A 19,958-nucleotide genomic window follows, 5' to 3' on the forward strand; every position below is an offset into this window, starting at 1 on the left:
TCATGATTGGAACATCCCTGTATGGAAATTAGACACATTCCTGTTGATCAGTTTCAGTGCGAATCCACATTAGAATGTGAAAATGGAGCAATCTGAGAAACTGTGAAGGAGGCAGGTGACCGCCACTAGACTACCCAGAGCCTACCCAACCTAGCCAACCTTGTGGGGTTTTCTCGTGCAACGTTGTCAAGTATACTGAGAACAGCGTGGTAACAGAAAAAACACCCAGTGAAAGAGAATCCTGTGGAAATAAACAACTCGTTGACGAAAGGGGTCAGAGGAGGATGTCAAGAATCATTCTAACAAACAGACGGCACACAGTCAAGCAAATTGCCGCCGCATACAATGTCGGCGCTCCGACCAGTCTGAGTGCCACTGCTGTCTAAGGAAAACAGGAAAACAGTTGCTACTGGGAGGGGCACAAATCGCAGCTCGAGCACCATTGATGAGCCCTTCCTGTCGGAGGCGGAGTCATGGTGGAGAGATTGCTTTGTAGGCCCAGCCTGGGGCCTCTGATACCTGTGGATGGACATTTGGACAGAAGGGCTTACCTAAACCTCGTGGCTGTCCAAGTTCATCCCGTTAAGACAATGATGCATGCATAGATGAACAATCCTAGGTACAACAATCAGAGATAAAGTACTAACACTTTTTACAACATGGGAATTTTTGAACATTTCTCCAGAATGTATGTTGTCATACATTATCTACCTTGTTTTGATTTTTTTGTATAAAACACACTAACATAAAGCAATAAATCAGTAACTCAGGGTCTGGCATGTAAGGCGGGACTGTGCTTTGGAATTGTCAGTTCAAACCACCGCATATACTGAGAATAAAGCCTGTATAGCCATTTTTTGGATTCCCAATTAGACAGGAAGCTCCCCTAGCGAGAGGAGCCAAGCGTCTGCACAGGTCGTGGCGCATCGAGAGACAAAGCAGTGACGTCTTTATCGACGACATTAACAGGGCCGCGACGGTGGAAACGACTCACAAAAGGAGGGATCTGAAACGGAGGCGGGAGCAGGCCGTAGAGGAGGAGGCGCTGTTCCATTCTTCCAGTGCAATTACGCTGTTTTTTTTTTTTTAAAACAAGCTCTAATAAAAGTGTAATAGAAACACTGAATCATTCATTTGGCTTATGGAAATGTGAAAGTCACAAAATAAGACCCCGTGGTAAAAGGTGAACACAATAATTGTTCCATTTCTTTCTTTTGTCAGCTCAATATCCCCGGCCCCTGGGCGAGAGCCCGGAGCTACACCTTCATGTCCGTCTCCTCATTCTACAACAGTCTAACGGAGTCGAACGGAGGCGAATCTCTGTCCCAGTTATTTTATTTAGCAACACTTTGGGTGTAATGCGCCCGTGTAGCTCGGGGGCAGTGGAGGTCTGTTTATTTCTCTGCTTCGGCTGAAGTGTTTCCTATTCTCTTTTACGCAATGAATTTAAGCCAATAGGGAGAAAGACCGTTAAACCGTGGCCTTATCCGCTGGGGAACGGAAGCTCGCCTGCGGTATTACCAGGCATGGCGGAAAACACAGGATATTCTGAGATGCATTCTGAAATGGTGGCATTGGGGCTTTAAACGCGAGGTAGTGAACATCCTTAGTACCCTCTTCTCTCTGACTCTCTTTCACAGACAAGCCATCTGACAGCCATGTTTGAAATATGGCGTGTACACGATTGCATATTTGCGGTGGTTTCTCTTTGATATGTAGAATGGGTGTGGAGGAAAATAAATGTGTGATATATTTAGCATGAATATTTACAGGATAAACAACTTAGATTATGCTCTTTCATTTAGAACAGCAAAGGGGGGGGGTAGTGAGCATGAGAAAGGGAGAAAGAATGAGATCAAGCAACTGAGGGGGAAAGAAAGTGAGAACGCAAAGGGAAAAAAGAAGTGGAACGAGAGCAGGGCTGAAAGAAAGAACGAGAGGAAAAAGGGGGAGGCAGAATTAGCAGCGCGGTAGCCACGGTCTGAATGAATAACGACGGCGTGGAGTGGGGAGGGGGCGCTCGCCCGCTTTATTACGAAGAGGGCCGCTACTCCGGAACAGATGCCGGTGCCGACGGGAGGCCGCTTTCTCGCGGAGGCCGTAAAGGCGCACGATTGCTTCGCAGAGCGGTTCTCTCTCATCGCCATCCGACCGGGCATAGGGGAGGGGACGAAGGGGGCGGAGCCTGAGCTTCCTAAACACGGCAGGAGCATGGAATGCCCCGTTGGCCCCCCTGACAGCCTTACCACGTGGTGGACGAAAAGACGCGGAGTGGATGTTGGGGAGAAGGGGAGAAGGGGAACCCCCCCCCCACACACACACACAGGCACGCACGCAGAGGCACGCGCCACAGTCTGCGTGCGTGTACAAATAAATAAGGGTGTATATTCCAGGTAAAGCATCAGCAGTGCAAAATGGATTTGCATAAAGATGAGGATGTAAAATAAGAAATGTCAGAGTATATATATATATAAAAAAAATCGACTTTGAAAGAGCTCTTCTTTTTTGTTGTTTTTTCACTTGTAATGGCTAAGTGTAATTTGCGTGCAAAGCCCAAGACAATGGGATGCTTCCAAGGCAACACAAACTTCTCCCCCTCTGTTCTGTCATTAGCAGCTTTGTAATCCGAATGGTGTTTTATCTCAAAGTGAGCCCACTGCTCAAAAGCAGCTACAAAAAGGGACTTAATTAAATGTACATGTTTAATCATCTCCTTACATGTGTCAGGGTCATTCTCCATTGTTTCTCCCCACTGCCTTTCACCATGCAGCATTAAAACGGTACACCTTCAACAGGAGCAGGCGCCGCGCTCCACAAGCCACGCTGTCCTCCAGGATAGCACATCTAAGCAAAGCCATTCTACTTCAGTGGCAGCATGCGTGTGCGTGCACTTTCTGTCGGCATTTGTGTAATTTCTTTCATGTGCCAAGGATGAATGCCGGCGACTTGGCCGAGTGCGGCACGTAGCAGGTGAGGGAGTTCAACGGCGCAGGAGCAAGCCTAGCTAACGTCCGCGTGGCTAACGTCCAGCCTGGGCTTAATTAAAGCACAGCAAACACGATGTCATGGGAAAAAGATAAAAAAGAAAGTAAACCCGAGCTGATCATTTGTGATCGTGCCAGACCAAACCTTTAACCCTTTGCTCTTCCCTCCACCACGCCTGCACTCCCACACCGAGACCGCCACTTCAGCTCGTTATCTAGAAGACTCTTTGGGAGTCGGGCTACGGGCGCCAGAGCTGGGGGTGCCCTGGACCCCGAGGTCCTGCCGCCGCCGTACAGAGGTTGGGTCAGAGAGTGGCGTGCGCTAGGCTACAGGGTCCTGCGCTGGCGCCTTCCCTTTCTCAGAACCACAGCCCGATCACCTGCCGTGCGGGACCTGATGTTGCAGGACAGATGAGAAGATCTGAAAAGTGCGTGTGTGTGGTGAAGGGTCTTCCATTTCCTCGCTGAGGTCTCTGCTGCTCTATTAATCATATATATATATCTGCCCAGTACATTCCAACTGTGTGGCTTATGTTTAATCTGTAGCACTGGCACCACTCTCTCTGTGGATAAGCGTGACCACCCTGGAATCACCTGCATGTGCCTGACCAGCCCATCTGCATGGAGCTCTCACCCTCCTGGTGAGATCAGAAACCGTGGCTGGGTGTCATGAAGGCTTTAGTTAATAGTCTATTCCAACCTCCCTCTTTGACTTGGAACTGCCACTATGTATGAAAAGTGCTATATAAATAAACGTGCCTTGTCTTGCCTCTGCAAGCCTGATAGACGCTTCCTGTGCAGACTCAGACTGGAACCCCTCGACGTCTCTCACTGAGTAACCTGAATACTTCTGCCTAATGATTACACTCGCTTGGCTTCCTTATCCTTTGTTGTATATTTCATTTGCTATATTTCATTAGTCATTTCTAAACTTACTTTTCTTAAAACTTTATTCATTTTGGGTTCCCCTTCGGAGTTCTGGCTCTTTTCAAGGTTTCTTCCTCTAGTGTTTAGGAAGTTTTTCCTTGCCACTGTCATTGTGGGTCTCTCTTTACTTTATGGGCCACTCATTACGGGCCTGGACCCACATTCACCTGTTGTAAAAAGCCCTATTCACCTTCATGTTGAGATGCACTGAATTTGTATCGAGGCGCAAAGTGACACAAAGTGTCATTTTCAAGCGGCAGCTCAAATGTAATGCTTGACCAGAGATCGCAGTGGTGCGCGAGCTACCGGCCGTCTTGCGGCACTCTCCCTCCCTACCAAAAGGGGCACTAATGAGTGCTCGAGGTTCCATGAAGCAACAGGTGCGGTCCAGTCTGGGGTGAGGGGGTGGGGGGTGAGTTCTGGCTATAAACGGAGAGCCTCAGGGCCCTCTCTCAACAGTAAAGGGGTGTGGCAGGGTTTGAACCTTGCGGTTTGAATCGCTGCGAGCAAAACAGAGATGGACGTGCGCATTCAGGGATGGACGTGGCCGGTGCTCCATTTTTATTGGTCCCCCAGCCGCAGCCACGTCCCATCAGCAGTCTGAGCTGCTAGTGTGCCAGCGGCTATGTTTAGCTCTTAGCCAAACAGAGTGTGTTAATGAGACAGTAATTGGAATGAAGACAGGCAAAGAAAAGAAAAACCTCAAACAACAACAACAACAACAACAAAACCCCCCAGACCAAGCGTTTGTCGGGTCGCGCGGGCACGTCCGCTCTCGTGCGGCGCAGGCCGCTCAGAGATGCTGAAAGGCACGACGAAAGCGATCGATTTTGAGCCATTTCACAATTAACCAAATGCACACCGAATTAGGCAAACGACTGGAGAAATGGAAAATATTGATTCTAATTTACAAAACATATTTCAGCACCTTCGACACCCCTATGAGCTCCTCCTTCTCTCCTGTCCTACAGACCTATTAGTGTAAAGCCTCATTTTTAAGCGTAATAAAAGAGGCGGAGTCAGCATTCTTTCCGCCCTACCCCCCACTCTGTTTGAGGCCCAATAAGATGAGAGCAGGACCAAGGAGGACCACTGCCTCCTGTGAATGTTGTTACCAGAGATCCGTTATGTGTTTGCCTACAGGTTGAGTGACCCACGTTGCCATGGCAGCAGGGAGACACCCTTCCCCCTAAGGAAAAAGGGCTCCGCCCACTGATGCCATACACCAAAAGACTGCAGATTAACGTTATACATTTCCAAACCCCTGAAGCCTTTACAGTTAGTTTTTCTTTTTTTTAACTCCCAGGTAATAAAGTAGTTTGCAAAACTTTTTCCTTTTTTTCTTTATTATGATTGCAAGTTTTGCTACCATGTTCTTTAACGCGGTGTATCCCACTCGTAGACCCGACGTTAACCAGCAGTGCAACATTTGGTCACTTGATTGCTCCGACACCGCTGAACTAGCTCAGGATCATTAGCTGGTGAGCTGAATCAGGTGTGTGAGGGCAGTGAGAACCAAAGCAGAAACAGCAACGCCAAAGTGATGCAACACCACAGCGGAGGTGTAATCCACCCCAGACAAATCCTACAGTGAAAGAACAAGCTCCCATTTTCTTCTATAGCCCACAGCTGACACTAAATGTGGGCAGATATATCTGATGGTTTATCTGGTGCCTGTGTCTTCCAAGTTGAAGGCAATTTCATAACCAGATGGTACAACCAGACCGGAGAGCAGAAGGCAAATAACAACAACACAATAAATAGGGAAGAGTTGTTCAGTCCACACCTACCTGCATAGAATTCTGGGCTGTAGACTGCACCCACGACAGGATTCAACTTCCAGCCTAAAAGGAAGAGGAGAAGCAGAAGAGTGGCGTGGGTAAATTTCACATTACACGAGCAGCCCAGACTGAACGGCGGTGTGATGTCTCAGGCTCTGCGTCTTACAAACGGCCTGTCAAAGGTAACAAAAAAACAAACACAAAAAAAAAAGAGAAACCAACCAACCGAACATACAAAAAGCGAGATACCAGCTGACATCTCAATGGTCCACTTGGTAATCATCTTTCCATTTAAATATTTTCCTCTTTCCTGCTTTACTTCTTTCAAACAGTCAGGAAAGGGCTGCTTCATTCATCTTACAGTGTAAAAGAATGTCATTTTTATTTGAGAACGCTGTCCTGGGTGCATCTCTAACGGAGGGACGGTGGATTCAGCTTGTAGTGTCATTGTTTCACACGAAAAGAAGCGTTTACTTTGTGTTGTCAAAGCAAGTGTCAGAAGTGCCTCTATTCATATGGATAATGTATCTTGGCTGGTTATGTGCTTTAAAGCAGAACAACAGTAATTATTTCACAACAATCTTACTTTAAAAAGTAGTGAGGGTGACCATGTCAAAAGTAAAGGTTAAAGTTAAAATGTTAAAGTTAAGGAAGGTAAGGGCAAAGAAACGCCTGGCCGTTGACTGTAAAAGGAGAAATGGCTAGTGGGGTACCAGAAGAGTCCCTACAGCCAGCTTTGACTCGAGCCAAAAGACCTGCTCCACTGGCCACCTGACTGAGCGTTTCCAAAACCCAGAGAATTCTCACACCTGAAGCACCCCGTCATGGTCAAACACACGTGATTTAGATGGCCTGCTTTGTCTGAGGAAGCGGATGAAACTGAATTTGAAACGTGTGGGCCGAGAACACGCAGAGGCGCGAACAATTTATCTAACGTCACCGGAGGGTAAAAGAGCTGGTGAAACTGGCGGACTGGTGCAAGGTCCCGCGCCCTTACCGTTTGCATATGGGTTGACTGTCTTCTTGTTTGTCATTACTCGTGCTGTTGCATTGTTTACCTGAGTACAAAGAAGGCAAAGTTAGCAGGAGCAGTGCTAACGAGGCTGGCTCAAAGATTTGAAAATGTCCCGGTCATTTGCATGCATTACGGTAAGTATCTGAGCATAGTCATTACAGTTGTCATAACACAGAGTGGACTTGAAGAAATCGCACTCGTCAATACTTAAAAAAGAACACACAAAGCAGGTGAAAAAAAACGTACAAGAGTTATTAAGAGATTCGTCAGCATGCGATATCAGAATAATGACCAAGTTGAAAGAAAACATGGCAAAAACACACACAAAGTGCACTCAAAGAAAAACATTCAAAGCACTCAATAAAACACCAATTTTACATGAGCGGACATGCAGTGGAGAGGGCGGAAGGACTGGGTTAACGGAAGAGAGGATGTCCCAATGGAAAAAAAAGACAGACAGACAGACAGACGGATGCGTTAGGCACTGGGCAACATACACTAAACCTCCAGAGTATGTACCACATGAAAGAACAAACACACACAAACAGAAAAAAAAACAAAAACGGAAAAAAAACAAACAACATTTAGCATTCAGACATCGCCAGAAAAAATAAAACCAACTGAAAAAGAAAGAGAAAGCAAAAATCTCATTCCAGCTTGAATGACAACTAACGGAAGGACAAAAAAAACAAAACAAAACAAAACAAACAAAATAAAAACAAGGGTGCACTGTTTAACACAATAATGGAAGGTAACAATCTGAGTAGGATGTGCACATGTCAGTCTGGTTCAATCAGTGCCTCTCACGCATCTAAATGTACACCCAAGTACACGTGTACCAAGATAAGGAACTGCATCGAGGAACTCAATAACAAGTCAATAACAAGGAAGGGCACGTGGATTCAGCACGGAGTACGTGAGATGGCAGATGGATCTCTGCACTTACCATTCGGAACCATCGCCCCACGTGTGTATTGCTACCATGGTTACTGAGAGTTTGGTGAGGGCTCTACGAGCTACCGTAGGAGAAGGAGGGGAAATGAGAAGCAAAATATGCCATATCTTACTAAAGGTGACGTCATATTGGAATTAAAAGATAAATAAATATGCAAATGAATAAAACCAAAGAGAGCGAGAGAGAGAGAAAGAGAATCCTTAAAAGAGACAGTGTTGAGTGGGAATCGGGCGACGACGCTACTCATTGTTTCTTCACAGTTGCATTACGCAGAGGTTGTCTCTCAAGCTTTGGGGTTTTTTTCTTTTCTTTATATCCTGATTATTTTTGGTGTTATGTCTTGCTGTGTGAAAGGAGCAGAGGCCTTCATCAACGTCTCCGGAGCGAGCCGCACACGGCCCGATTAGGGCTCCGGCCGGACTTGGGCTGCAGTGCCCCTAACGGAGGTTGCGTGGCATGAGCGGACACCTCGCGCTGTTTCGCGCCTCACCACACCCATCGGCATGTTAAGGCGACGGATGTTCTTAAGAAGGAGGAACAAAAGGACAAAAAAAAGAAAGAAAAAGCTAAAAAAACAACAACAAAAAAAAAACCAATTGGGTGAGTGAGACGATCGTACGCACTGACCGCAGGTCTGACGGCAACTGTCGTCTATTACGGCGATGCAACTGTCAGAGATCAATGAGTGTAGAACAGGAGGTGAAAGCGAGTGAAGGGTGGGGGAGGGGTGCACACGTGAACACAGGAGTGATGCATCTGGAACAGTGAAATGAGAGTGAAGCACACGCAACGAAACACAGGAGAACCAAAAAAAACCCCCCCAAACAAATCAGACAGACAAACAACAACAACAACAACAACAGCAACAACAGCAACAGCAACAGCAACAACAAACCAAAAACAGAGAGAACAGAAAGCAAGAGCAAAAGAAGGAGTCGTTCGAGAAGGGAAATATTTGTTACATGCACCTCTATTTTACGGCCTTCTACCACCGTGCCGTGTAATTTCTCCCTGGCCCTGTCCGCATCACCACTACTTTCGAAAGTTACGAAACCAAAACCCTGCATGCAGGCGGGAGAGGGGGGGGGTGGGGGGGAGAACAACATGCACATCATTAATTCAGTCAGAGCACACACTCCAGGACCAACAAAACAGTCAAACCAACACACGCAACACCAAAATCCAAACTCAAAATGAGAAGAAGAAGACTGCTTCAGCTCGAGCCCGCAGCTCCGCGCTTACACGTCACTGCTGCCGCCGCGTTTACACGCCTCCCTGCTGCTCGATTTGTTTTTGTCTGATTTTTTTTTCCCGCCCCTGCGCCATGCAAGCAGCGAGACGGGGCGGCCATTAAACCAAGGGCGTGAACAGTATTTCAAACAGTTCGGGTCAGAACCTCTAAGGAAAACACGAGAAAAATAAAATGTCATCCCCAAGAAAAGTCACGGTAAGTTGGAGCCCCCCCCTCCAAAAAAAACAAACAAAAAAAAAAATTATCCCTAAACAAAACAAACAAACAAAAAAAGGATACTATTAACAGTTTGTAACAGATGAAAGTAAAACAAAAGGGATAAAAATTGAATGCTGTAAATCATCACTGTGCAAGAAGAAGAAAAAAAACATTCATAAGACAAACGACAACACAGAGTGCCCTGCAACCCTCATTAACATGCATTGTAATACACCCCCCTACTGAAACAGGACACCATCGTTCACGTACAGCTAAAGAACAGTGTGAACAACACTGTCATGTTGGCCAGTCAGAAGGGGGATTTTCCCTAATGCCACACTAAAGATACTCAATTTAGGATTCTGGAGAGGGAGAGATCAGATTAGACGTTATTTTAAACTGTTCAGCCTCTAATTCAGAGGAAACTGAGGATAAAAGAAACAACACAGAGACGCCAAGCGTCAGTGTGTTCGACTAAGGGAGCGGGACTCCAGCAACTGATGTGTATATAACAGAGACGTTACTCAGACTATAACTTAGACATTAGAATAAAAAAATACACACTCTGGTTATTTTAGTACTGAACACTGTAGTGTTCCTGTTAAGTTATGGACATGTACAACATTGGCTACAAGGACTAAGTCTAGTAGGACAATCAGCACATATTTACTATAGGACATATTTATTGTAAACAAATACAGCATATAAACACAATTATGTAAAGGTACTGCATTTCAATTCATTATATGTGAGAAAAGCCATGCATAGAATAAAATGTGCTCATACCTTCGATCCTCTCTCATTAAAAATGATCTCAACGTCTAAGATTTTACCAAATTGCTGAAAAGAAGATAAACATATGAATCAGAATTACAAAGGGCCTTTTCCATGTTTACCAGGTGTCAGTTCAAAGTTCAGACAGGTCGTAACAGAATAGATCACATATGACAGAGCTTAAAACTTCAAAACACCAACGTCGCCTGGTTAAGATGGCCGCCCAAATGTACCTGCGACGCGTTACGGCAGGCAGGTTGTTATCTGAAAGCTTGTGTTGCCGGAGTCCAGGAACTAGCCTGCATGTCACAGAAATCTTTTTTTCCCCTCTTTTCCTTTTATTTCACGTTTCTTATTTTTTACAGAATGTCAGGCTTAACACATCTTAGGTAGCTTATCCGGGGGCAAAAACATTGCATTTCAGATGTGTTTTCAGGCCAGCTCCGCCCCACACACACCTAAATAAGCCTTCACATCTTCTGTGGTGAAAGGATGGCAGAACAGCATAGCCCTCGAGCGCAGGAACCAGATTTACTGTGATACCTGACAGCGAGATGTTTGACTGGGGGCGTGGGGGGTGGGGCTACTTACTCCGAACATTTGCCTGAGGTCTGGATCTCTGAACCTGAAAGGGATGTTGGAGACATGGAGCCTCTTGGGCTGTGTCTTGCTTTCCGTGCTTTCGGACGACTGTGTCTGTTGCTGGCTGTCTGTCTGTGCTGCGTCGTCTGTCTGCTGAGGTGCAGAGAATGAGAGAAGAAAACGAAGAACAGGAAGCAGGGGGTGGGGGTCAAGAGAGAGCACGGGGGAGCAGTTAGAGACTGAAGGTTAATGCTATGTTACATTACCTAGTGTATATTGTACCCTTTAAGCGGGTGTCTTCTTTCTGGCCTTGGAATAAGCTGGAGTCAGTGGTGGTGTAATGGGCAGAGACTGTCAGTGTTAGAGCTGCTGTTCGTTTGGATTAGTACACGGCACTGGCCCTCCTCCCGGTTCTCCTTTAGGGCCCGAGGAACCACCGCCCATACTTCCATATTAAGAACACTAGCTCTGGAGCTTCTGTTCAACACCTGCTGCTGCTTCCCATGAACACGCCAATACAAAAAACACATGTAAACCACAGCACGCGCGTATGCGTGCACACACACGCACACGTGGCACAAGTGACTATGGCAGTGCGTGTGAGGGGTTGAGGCCAAGGCAGACCGCCTCTTGTGGAGGCTGTGGGCGAAAAGTGACATGGCTGCTTCCCTATTTCTCTCTCTCTCTTTCTCTCTCTCTCCCTCCCTCCCTCCCTCCCTCCCTCTCTGGAGCTACACATGACTGCTGGCCAGCTCCCTGTGTCTATCTGCCTTTTGTCAGGACTCATGCCAGCAAAAAGAGAGGGTCTAAACCTATGCCCGTGGTGCGTGTGCTAGTCTTTAAGGGGTGTGGGAGGGGTGTATGTGTGTATGTAAATGTGTGTGGTTTGTGTGTACAAGCATTAGCTGGAGAGAGAATTGCTGCAGCTTGCCTTTTTCCTCTTCTTGTGTGTGTGTGTGTGTGTGTGTGTTTATTATTGTTAGTTCTGCTTCATCATAAGAAGAAGCAAGTGGGTCTGGAGCTTAGAGCAGCACCCCGAGACATTTTTTCAAAAACTTGGAGAAGGCCACAGTCATTCTTCATCCTTCAGCAAGTCCCTCACTTTTCCAATCCTGACGCAGCTGGTACCGTCTTACACTATAATGCTGCCTGTCTCCATCACATGCATGGATGTCTGCATTAAAACAAGCTGCAGAGGAACTGCACCCGTGTGTGTGTGTGGTATAATCTAAGAAACTGCTTTGGGCTATTCTAACAACAGTCACAAAAATGCCACTCATATACCCATGCTGGAATGAAGGGGGAAAAAAGACTCCCTGCCTATCTGAATATGTATATCACATCATCATAGTGATTATACACGCCAAGCCGTATGGACGCAGCTAAAAACGAGAGAAGGAGAAGGCCTGAAGAATTGCTCCGGTGGTCTTTCAAGACATGAAGGGGGGGGGGGGGGGGGGGGAGCTGTCGCGTGTTATTACAAGTCATAAACAAAACAACGCCCACTCCTGAACGCAGAGCTCGAAGAACAAAGGGAGATCAACTGGCAAAGTGGCACAGTAAACCATCGAATGTGAAAGTGACGAGATGTGTGCGGGCTCTTATTGCGTTCGCAAAATTGCACCTTCCCCGGGCCCGCGCGAGGCGCGCTTTAATGATGGCGAGGAGCCCTGCAGAAGAGATGAGCGCGGGATCATAATTGGAAATACGCGCTTTCTGCTTTATGGCCCCTCCAATAAAACAGCGGGGAGGAAGGAGACGCGCTCCACGCCCGAGCCTGCTGCTTGCCGCGGATGTACGTCGGCGCCTAAAGATCTTATTTCACAGTCTGTGGGCGCGGCGGCGGTAACGGCTCAATTAATCGATTTTGAAATCGATTAATTGATCGTGTCTGTGTTAGGGGCGTGGCACGGCCGCGGACACACTGCAGGGCTGCGCCGGGGGAGCGATCTTTTGGGGCGCGAAATGCGGGGGTCCCTTTGTGTCGTCGCCGGGTCGCCGTGCGCTCGGGAGGCTGGAAGAGATTCGCGCAGAGCGAACGGAGCGAGGCGGTGGGCGCGCCGAGGTACGGCGCTGTAGCCCTGCGCGGACAGATATGCGCGATGCTATCGAGCGCAGCTACCTAACACAGATAGGCGCGGGCCGGCCGAGCGCTTTCGCGAGTCGAGTTGCCGGAGAAACGCACGACACGAGTACAATCCATCTAATCATGATAAACCGTGATTGATTCTAAAAGTGGGTAGTAAGGAAAAACGGCGGGACAGGCGTGTGTGTAAGAGGAGAGCGGCGACGATGCGGAAAGGGATGGGGGTTTAGTGTGATAAAGCCAGCTGCTCTGAGAGGACACCACCTCAGCCAGCGAGAGCCAGTCAAGGACTGATCAGGCACGCTGGAGTTGAGAGTGTTTACCAGTCATTGATCTCACACTGGGCGTTAAATGGCAAACAGCGACAAGGATGTTCGTGCGTGCAAGTGTATACACACACATACACACAACTGATGAAACGAGAGGGCCTCATGCACCTACACATATGGCAGGCTTGGACAGGGAAAAAAGAGGCACACAAGGACGAGTGTTGGCTATAATACTACACTTCCCAGAGGGCCGAGAGGTGAAGGGAAATGTGGCCTAATTAAATTGCTCCCAATTGATCTGCCTGTTTTGTTTAATCATGGCTTTCAAATGAGGGGGCTCCTGTAAAGATAATCTACAACAGAGAAAGTCCACTAAATATATATTTTAGCCATGTCATATTGAACAGGGGAGGAAAAAAAACTTATGACAGAAGCCTGAATCCGGCTATAGGGGGTTACTCAACCCAGTTAAAATAAGAGGAAGATTTCCTATCCCCAAACAATCCCAGGCTGCTTGCCAAGTTAAAATACAGCCTGTGTGTATATAACATGCAAACAGCTGACACTTCATAACGCATACCATCTGTGTTGTGTCATTCCCCCCACAAAGGACTGTTTCAAATGTGAAAATAAACAAATACCAAAAAAGAATAAATAAAGAATAATAGATTGTGGTTTTTTTGCCATTGTTTTTTTGCCTCAAATGATTCATCTATGGGGCATGGAATGAAGCATATGGATCTGGTTTCACTGCTCATCCTGTTCAATATCAACAACAACAAAAAAGGGACAAACAGAAAAAGTTCCATAAAGGAAACACGCTTAACAAACCCCCCCCCCCCCCACCGCCTCTCTCATGCACACACAAAAATTGCTTATCATTTAATCTATGCATCCAGCCACTGCAAAAACATATACAATATTTTTATACAGGTGTTTAAAAAAAACAACAACATAAAAAACACGCAGTGGGTCGGCAAGCAGTACTGACATATCATAGAACAGTGAGGTTTTCAAAATAAAAGTCTGCTCCTGGCATGCAACACAACCAATGACTGTATGATTCGACCACCACTATCCTCAGACTAGGCCTTCCAGTCCTGAAGACCCGCCCACTGTAGGGGAAGTGGCCGAGGCCAACGAGGCCAACTCTGGCTCTCCCTGGGCAGAGAGGAGAGCAGCTGTACAGCACCCCCCCCCCCAGGCATGCCACACACACACCGGCGCACGCAGCGACCGCTATCGCCCCCGCCAGGGACTGGCGTTGTGGTACGGCAGCGCAGCCAAGGTTTCACGATTTCTGGAAGCCGGCACGCGGACGGGAGCGGGAGAGTTCGGAATCCCCTTTCCGTGATAGTTAGAGAGAGAACTGCGAAAAAATGACATTGCTTTAAAAACAAGTCAAGGCAGATGAGGTCATAGTTTTGGACAGCGGCGCAGTTTGGCCTTCTCCCTATAACCCTACAGGCTGCGAGGAAAGGAAAGAGGCAGAGAGAGAGAGAGAGGGTGGAATGGGGGTGGGGTAATGGAGTTTCCAGATGTGCTTTTGCTCTCTTTCTCCTCGCCACTAAAAAGAAACATGAAAGTAAAGGTAGAGCACACAGAAACAGCTGGTCCTGCCATGGCGCGGAAAAGACAGTCACATTTTCCTTCATTATAAAAAAGCAGGGATTGAAAGTTATCTCTGCTTAATTTCAATAATCTAGTTTTACATGTTTTTATGGAAAATGAACAAACAACTAATGAATAAAACTAAAAACTAAAACTGCTACAAAGAAGGTCAAGTGAGGTTTCACCTCTCTGTTAACTTGCGCCGCACTCTAGAAGAAGTGATATTCTTTGAAAATGGTTCCAAAACTATTGAAGGGCACATCCCCCCCTCCCCTTGAAAGTTGTGAAAGGCTTTGAACTCCAGTTAGTGAATGAACACCAAGACATTCAATTATTAAAGGCAATGCCCTAAAACATGAAAGATTCAAACAGCATGAGCCACTGATGCACTAAAAGGGATGATCTGAAAGAGCGACTCAATTCCAAACCCCAAGCTAGAGAGAGAGAGAGAGAGAGAGAGAGAGACAGACAGACAGACAGACAGTGAGATAGCAATAGACAGGGAGAAAATGATGCAAGTAAAGACAGACAGACAGACAAACTGAGATATAGATAGAGTGTGGTGGCTAGGTGTGTGTGTGTGTGTCCATCTTCTGCCAGACTCTTACTGTGGCGGTGCCGGAGACAGTCTGTACGCTGGTGTCTGCGCTGGGCTCGCTGTGTGTCTGTGCCGTGGGGTACATGTTCAGGGGGTGCTCTGGCACCGGAGTCTGCCCCGGGTAGTCCGGGCCCGGGTGCGGGTGAGATGCCGGGTACTCGGCGGGGATGCCGTTCTGGGCGGGGGCGAACTGGGCCGAGGGGTACGGCTGGGCCATGGGTTCCGGGGGCGCTGGGGTGTCCTGATTACCCTAAAGAGCAGAGCGGAAGGGGAGAGAGGGGGTTAGAGCATGCAGTAGGGCAGCGCTGGAGCTCCCCATGCTCACACACACGCGAGCCCTAAAATAATGCACCCAGTCCTGGCTAGCGTACGGCTGCGGCATCGATATTTGTGATATAATCCGCGACAGCAGATGTGGAAGATGAGACTGCTGCTTTGCGTATGCTTCGCTGGCATTGTTTTGCTAGGAAAGACGTCTTTGGTCTTCTCAAGTTCTCAGGAGCAAGAGATGGATTTACAGTCTAGCCAAGCACTGCCAATAGCCAACATATGTCCGCAACGAATGCAGAAGCTTGTGACTTTTTTTTTCCTTCTTCATTTTTACTGAAGCCTGCTGAAAGCAGGAGTCTTTCCCACAGTCCCGACCAGCCGCAGTGGCCACTAAGGAAGCCTCGGACAACCTCGAACTCGGGGGCCGAATCGAATTTCACCGCCAGCGCTAACTAATAAACAAGCCCGTCTACTGACACACGCGTCCGCACACAGCTCGCAGAAGACGTTCATTTCGAGCGGAGCTTTCTTATTCGATCAGGCTCTGCTCGGCCGCCGCCAAAGCGCCAGGATTATCCACTTAGGCATGGAGACGTCTCAGGGCTGGGCAGCAAATCCACCGCGAATTTCCACTTTGCATGCCGAGACTGAACGGCTACGAGAGTTCTACATTAGCGCCCGCGCTATCAATAAACAAAGCTGCGTTAGCGCGGGCACAAAAGCCGTTTGTGGCTCGAGTCGTACGGCCTGCAGTCGTGGGCATCGTACAAATAACAGCGTACAAATAAATGACACCATCCGGAATTGCTTTATGCAGATTTCCTATAAGATATGATATCCATTTGCAAGAAATGCTGCTTTATCTAAATAAATAATAATAATAATAAAAACTCTTTCCATGTTGATGCAGTTTCGTGTCGAGCCGAACTCTGTGCTGCTGTCCTCCTGCAGAAGTAGATTACTTCTGTTGAAAGTGCACTTAACGTAAAACACTGCATAAAATGTTTTTTAAAAAATCAATCTGCAGGGGGTGGGGTGGAGGGGGCACAATCTGTGACATCACCATCCGGCCATTTGCATCTTTCAACCTTGAAAGGGAAGCGTTTTGATCCTGCACCTCACACACACACACACACACACACACACACACACACACACACACACACACACACAAACAAATGCAGTGTGTGTAAGATCGCACACTGTTCAGCAGCTGTAAATGGAAAGTGTACACACTAGTAATGTAGTAACAGCTTCTTATAACAAAACAAGCCCTCCTTTCCTCCTCTCCTCACCTCACCTCACCTCTCCTCTCCTCTCCTCTCCTCACCTCCCCTCCCCTCACTTCTCCTCTCCTCACCTCCCCTCCCCGCCTGGCTGGGAAGCGGGTCCCAGATGCACGGCGAGGTGCTACTCTATAAACGGCTGTGTATAAAACCTCCCCGCTGCTCGCCAAGCAGATGTTACACACACATCCCACTGCTGGCAGTTCACACCATCAGCACTTTACATAGCACCTTCCCCAGATTCAAAAGCTGACGCTTCACGCCATAATAATTAGGCTATCATTCGATCTGGAGGTGTTAAACCTCTTAAAGCACAAGTGTCAAAGACGCGAAGGGGAGGGCGGGAGGCGGGGATGGAGGAAAAGAGGGGGGGAAGAAAAAGCAGAGGAAAGTGATAAAGAGTAAACCGAAGGAAGAGGAAAAGCAAAAAGAAAGAAAGAAAACGTAAAAAGCAAGGCGAAGAAAGAACAGAAAGAAGGAAGGAAAATGGTGTGATTAACAAAGAAGACGAGACAGAAAGACAAAGAAACCAAAGGAGGAGAGCAGAGCAGAGATCTCTGGAAGTGGGCCCTCCAGCGCCGGCGGGTTCTGCAGATACGACGGAGAACCGGCATTGCCACGGCGACCGTCTGGCTCCGACCACACACCCCACCCCACCGCTCCGCTGGCCCCGGTGGAGCTGGTGGAGGCCTCCGTAAAACAGCTGCTGGCCAGTAGAGGCAAGGAGCAGGCAGGCAGTCAGGCTTGGCTGAACACTCTGGCCTCCACCCTAATGACAACCACATTCGGAGGCCCTCAAGTGTGCTTTACGTGGCAGTGCGCTAGACTCACTGCTCCTCGCCACTCGGCTCGCAGGCTAACGCTGCGCGAACGGACCAGGCGTGATAAGACACAGGGCCAGCTTTTCTTTTGCTTTTCGTTTGCTTTTCATGACAGCACTCAGTCCTAATCTCACACGCCGGAGTGGGGGGTTAGAGAGAGCTTCTGCCACTTTTGTCCTTATGGCACCTTTAAACATATAAACCCTTTCAAATAAAAGCTGTTTCTTTTTTTTTTGTTTTTTTTTACCCAGGAGGGACACGTCACACAGGACCGCCCGCACTGGATGAAGCGAGACACGTAGACGAATCCACAAACGCCACACTGCTGATTTTAACACAAAAGGAAAGCTTTCAGCAAAAATGGGCACTCAGAGTGCTAACGGGGAGTGTGGCGGTTCAGTCTCCCACCGTCCTGCGGCCGGAGGGCCGTTTGCGGTTGAAAATCACCCCGCGTAGCCTCCGCTCCCGAGCTCCACGCCGGCCCGTGGTGGGGTGGGGGGCGATTGCGAGGGGGGCGAGGCTGCCCGCGCAGCCTGGCTCTGCGAAAATGACTGGCACTGCAGCTGGCTGCTAAATTTGTAATTTCAGCCACCGAGACAAACGTGAAACGGAGCCGGCAGAGGAGAGGGAGGCGGGGGTGGGGGTGGGGGTGAGAGAGGGCGAAAGAGCAGTACAGGCATGGAAGAAAGCGAACCAGCTGCTGATAAGACAGCCTGAAAAGAGTAGCAGAAGGGGGCTCCCTCTTTCTCCAATGCGCACACACACTTTCTCTCTCTCTCTCTCTCTCTCTCTCTCTCTCACACTCTCTTTCTCCCACACATATGCACACATGCGCTCTCAGACCCTCTCGCTCTCTCTCTCACACACACACACACACACACACACACACACACACACGCACACGCGCGCGTGCGGCCACACCGCCCGCATTAGACTGCAGCCACAGCACAAAAGGGATGCGAGGAGGTAGAAAAGAGAAAGAAACTACAGGAAGACGCTTGGTAAGCAAAATAAGAGGGGAAAAAAAATACCTGCTCCACCATCTTGCTTTCTTTATCCTCCATAAAGCAAGCAGCTGTAGTCCCAAGCCCTGCAGCACCGACCCAGAGCAAGCATCAATTATGGATGAGGGTGTGTGTAGTGAACGTGTGTGTGTGAGTGTGTGTGTGTGAGTGAGTGAGTGTGTGTGTGGGAGAGAAGGGAGGGCTGGAACCGGAGGAGGGAGCTAACGTTAGCGAATGCCATGCGCCGAAATCTTTGTGCTCTCCCTAGGTTTTCTCTCTCCCGTTACAAACTCTCTCTCTCTCTTTGTCTCTCTCTCTCTCTCTCTCTCTTTCTCTCTCTCTCTCTCTCACTGTCCTCTGCATTTCCCGCTCTTGCCGCTTTAACAAACGGTTGTGGGGTTTTTTGGGGTTTTTTTTTTTGTCAGAAGAGAAGTGGAATTCGAATCTTCTGAAAGCACACAAACGTAAAATGATTTCATTTTATTTTTGACTTCAGATTTTTCTTCTACCGCGCAGGAAAGCAGAGGCACTCATGTTGCGCGGCGTGGAGGAAGCCAACCAAAAGCGTTCGCGGCTCCCTGCTCCTCTCATCACTGCTCCAAATAAAAGAAAAAGAAATCTGGAAGCAAATGGCCAGTCAACAAAGACCAGTATGCTGTGTGGCTTTCAGAGCCATAAAAAAAAATCCCACTCCACTTCAGAAGGCCATTTCAAGTGTAAACTCAAGCATGCTTCCCTCGGAACGCCTGTAAACGCTTTTCTTAGCGTGTCCACTTATACAAATAGTGAAGCTGCAACAGGAATGAGCTGTTTAAGGAAGGCCATGAGAGGGACACGGCACCTTCTCACGTTAGGCAGGTTACTCCACACGAGGTGATGGAGGACGCTCAGCAGTGCCGGAACCAAGACGGATGTCCTGTGATACTGGAGGCATCCCGGGTGATTTAGTAAAGCCAGGCAGCACGTGGCCCTGTCGTATATCACACCCCCGCGCTGCTACACGGCCCTTTCCAGCGAGCGCGAGTACACACACACACACACACACACACACACACACACACACACACACACACACACACACACACACAAAAGGCACGATAGTTAGGCTCTCATTTTCAGGTCATTCATTGCACTCGCTCTCTTTCTCTGTGGCGCAAACTCACGTGTGCACAGGCACATACACATGAACATGCACACGTGCGTGCACACACACACACACACACACACACACACACACACACACACACACACACACACACACACACACACACACACACATACACACAAACTCTGGTTAGCAGTAGCTTTGGCAGTACCGGCCAAAGAGAGAGAAAGAGAGAAAGGCAAAAAGCTGAAGATTAGTTAGAGGAGATGACTACCCTTACACCCCCTGCCCCACACACACAGATTTGCACAGCAAAATCCCAGGCCAAGTCTGGCCAGGACAATCGGCTGAGTCTAGGCCTTCCCAAGCCTCCGCTGGCTGCAGACCTTTCCTATCGCTTGGACGTTCGATCGACCTTCAGCTCGCTCGATGCAGGCGTG

General features: G+C 48.2%; 1 protein-coding gene across 9 annotated transcripts in view; it reads right to left on the reverse strand.

Annotated features, from left to right (window-relative positions):
• rbfox1 (RNA binding fox-1 homolog 1) overlaps positions 1-19,958 on the reverse strand; it is a 182,934-nt gene that overhangs the window by 14,749 nt on the left and 148,227 nt on the right. For 6 of the 9 annotated variants that reach the window (XM_035523560.1, XM_035523568.1, XM_035523570.1 and 3 more), the window contains 6 exons: positions 15,043-15,282; positions 10,478-10,621; positions 9,899-9,952; positions 8,631-8,723; positions 6,690-6,750; positions 5,702-5,755 (listed from right to left, as the gene is read on the reverse strand). In XM_035523560.1, the coding sequence (XP_035379453.1) occupies positions 5,702-5,755; positions 6,690-6,750; positions 8,631-8,723; positions 9,899-9,952; positions 10,478-10,621; positions 15,043-15,282 (646 nt within the window). Of the gene's footprint in view, positions 1-5,701; positions 5,756-6,689; positions 6,751-8,630; positions 8,724-9,898; positions 9,953-10,477; positions 10,622-15,042; positions 15,283-18,440; positions 18,592-19,958 lie in introns of those variants that run through there. The other 3 variants (XM_035523563.1, XM_035523556.1, XM_035523573.1) reach the window with 3 other exon arrangements.

The sequence above is a fragment of the Electrophorus electricus genome, chromosome 1 (genome assembly GCF_013358815.1).
Source record: "Electrophorus electricus isolate fEleEle1 chromosome 1, fEleEle1.pri, whole genome shotgun sequence".
In the NCBI taxonomy this organism is placed as follows: domain Eukaryota; kingdom Metazoa; phylum Chordata; class Actinopteri; order Gymnotiformes; family Gymnotidae; genus Electrophorus; species Electrophorus electricus.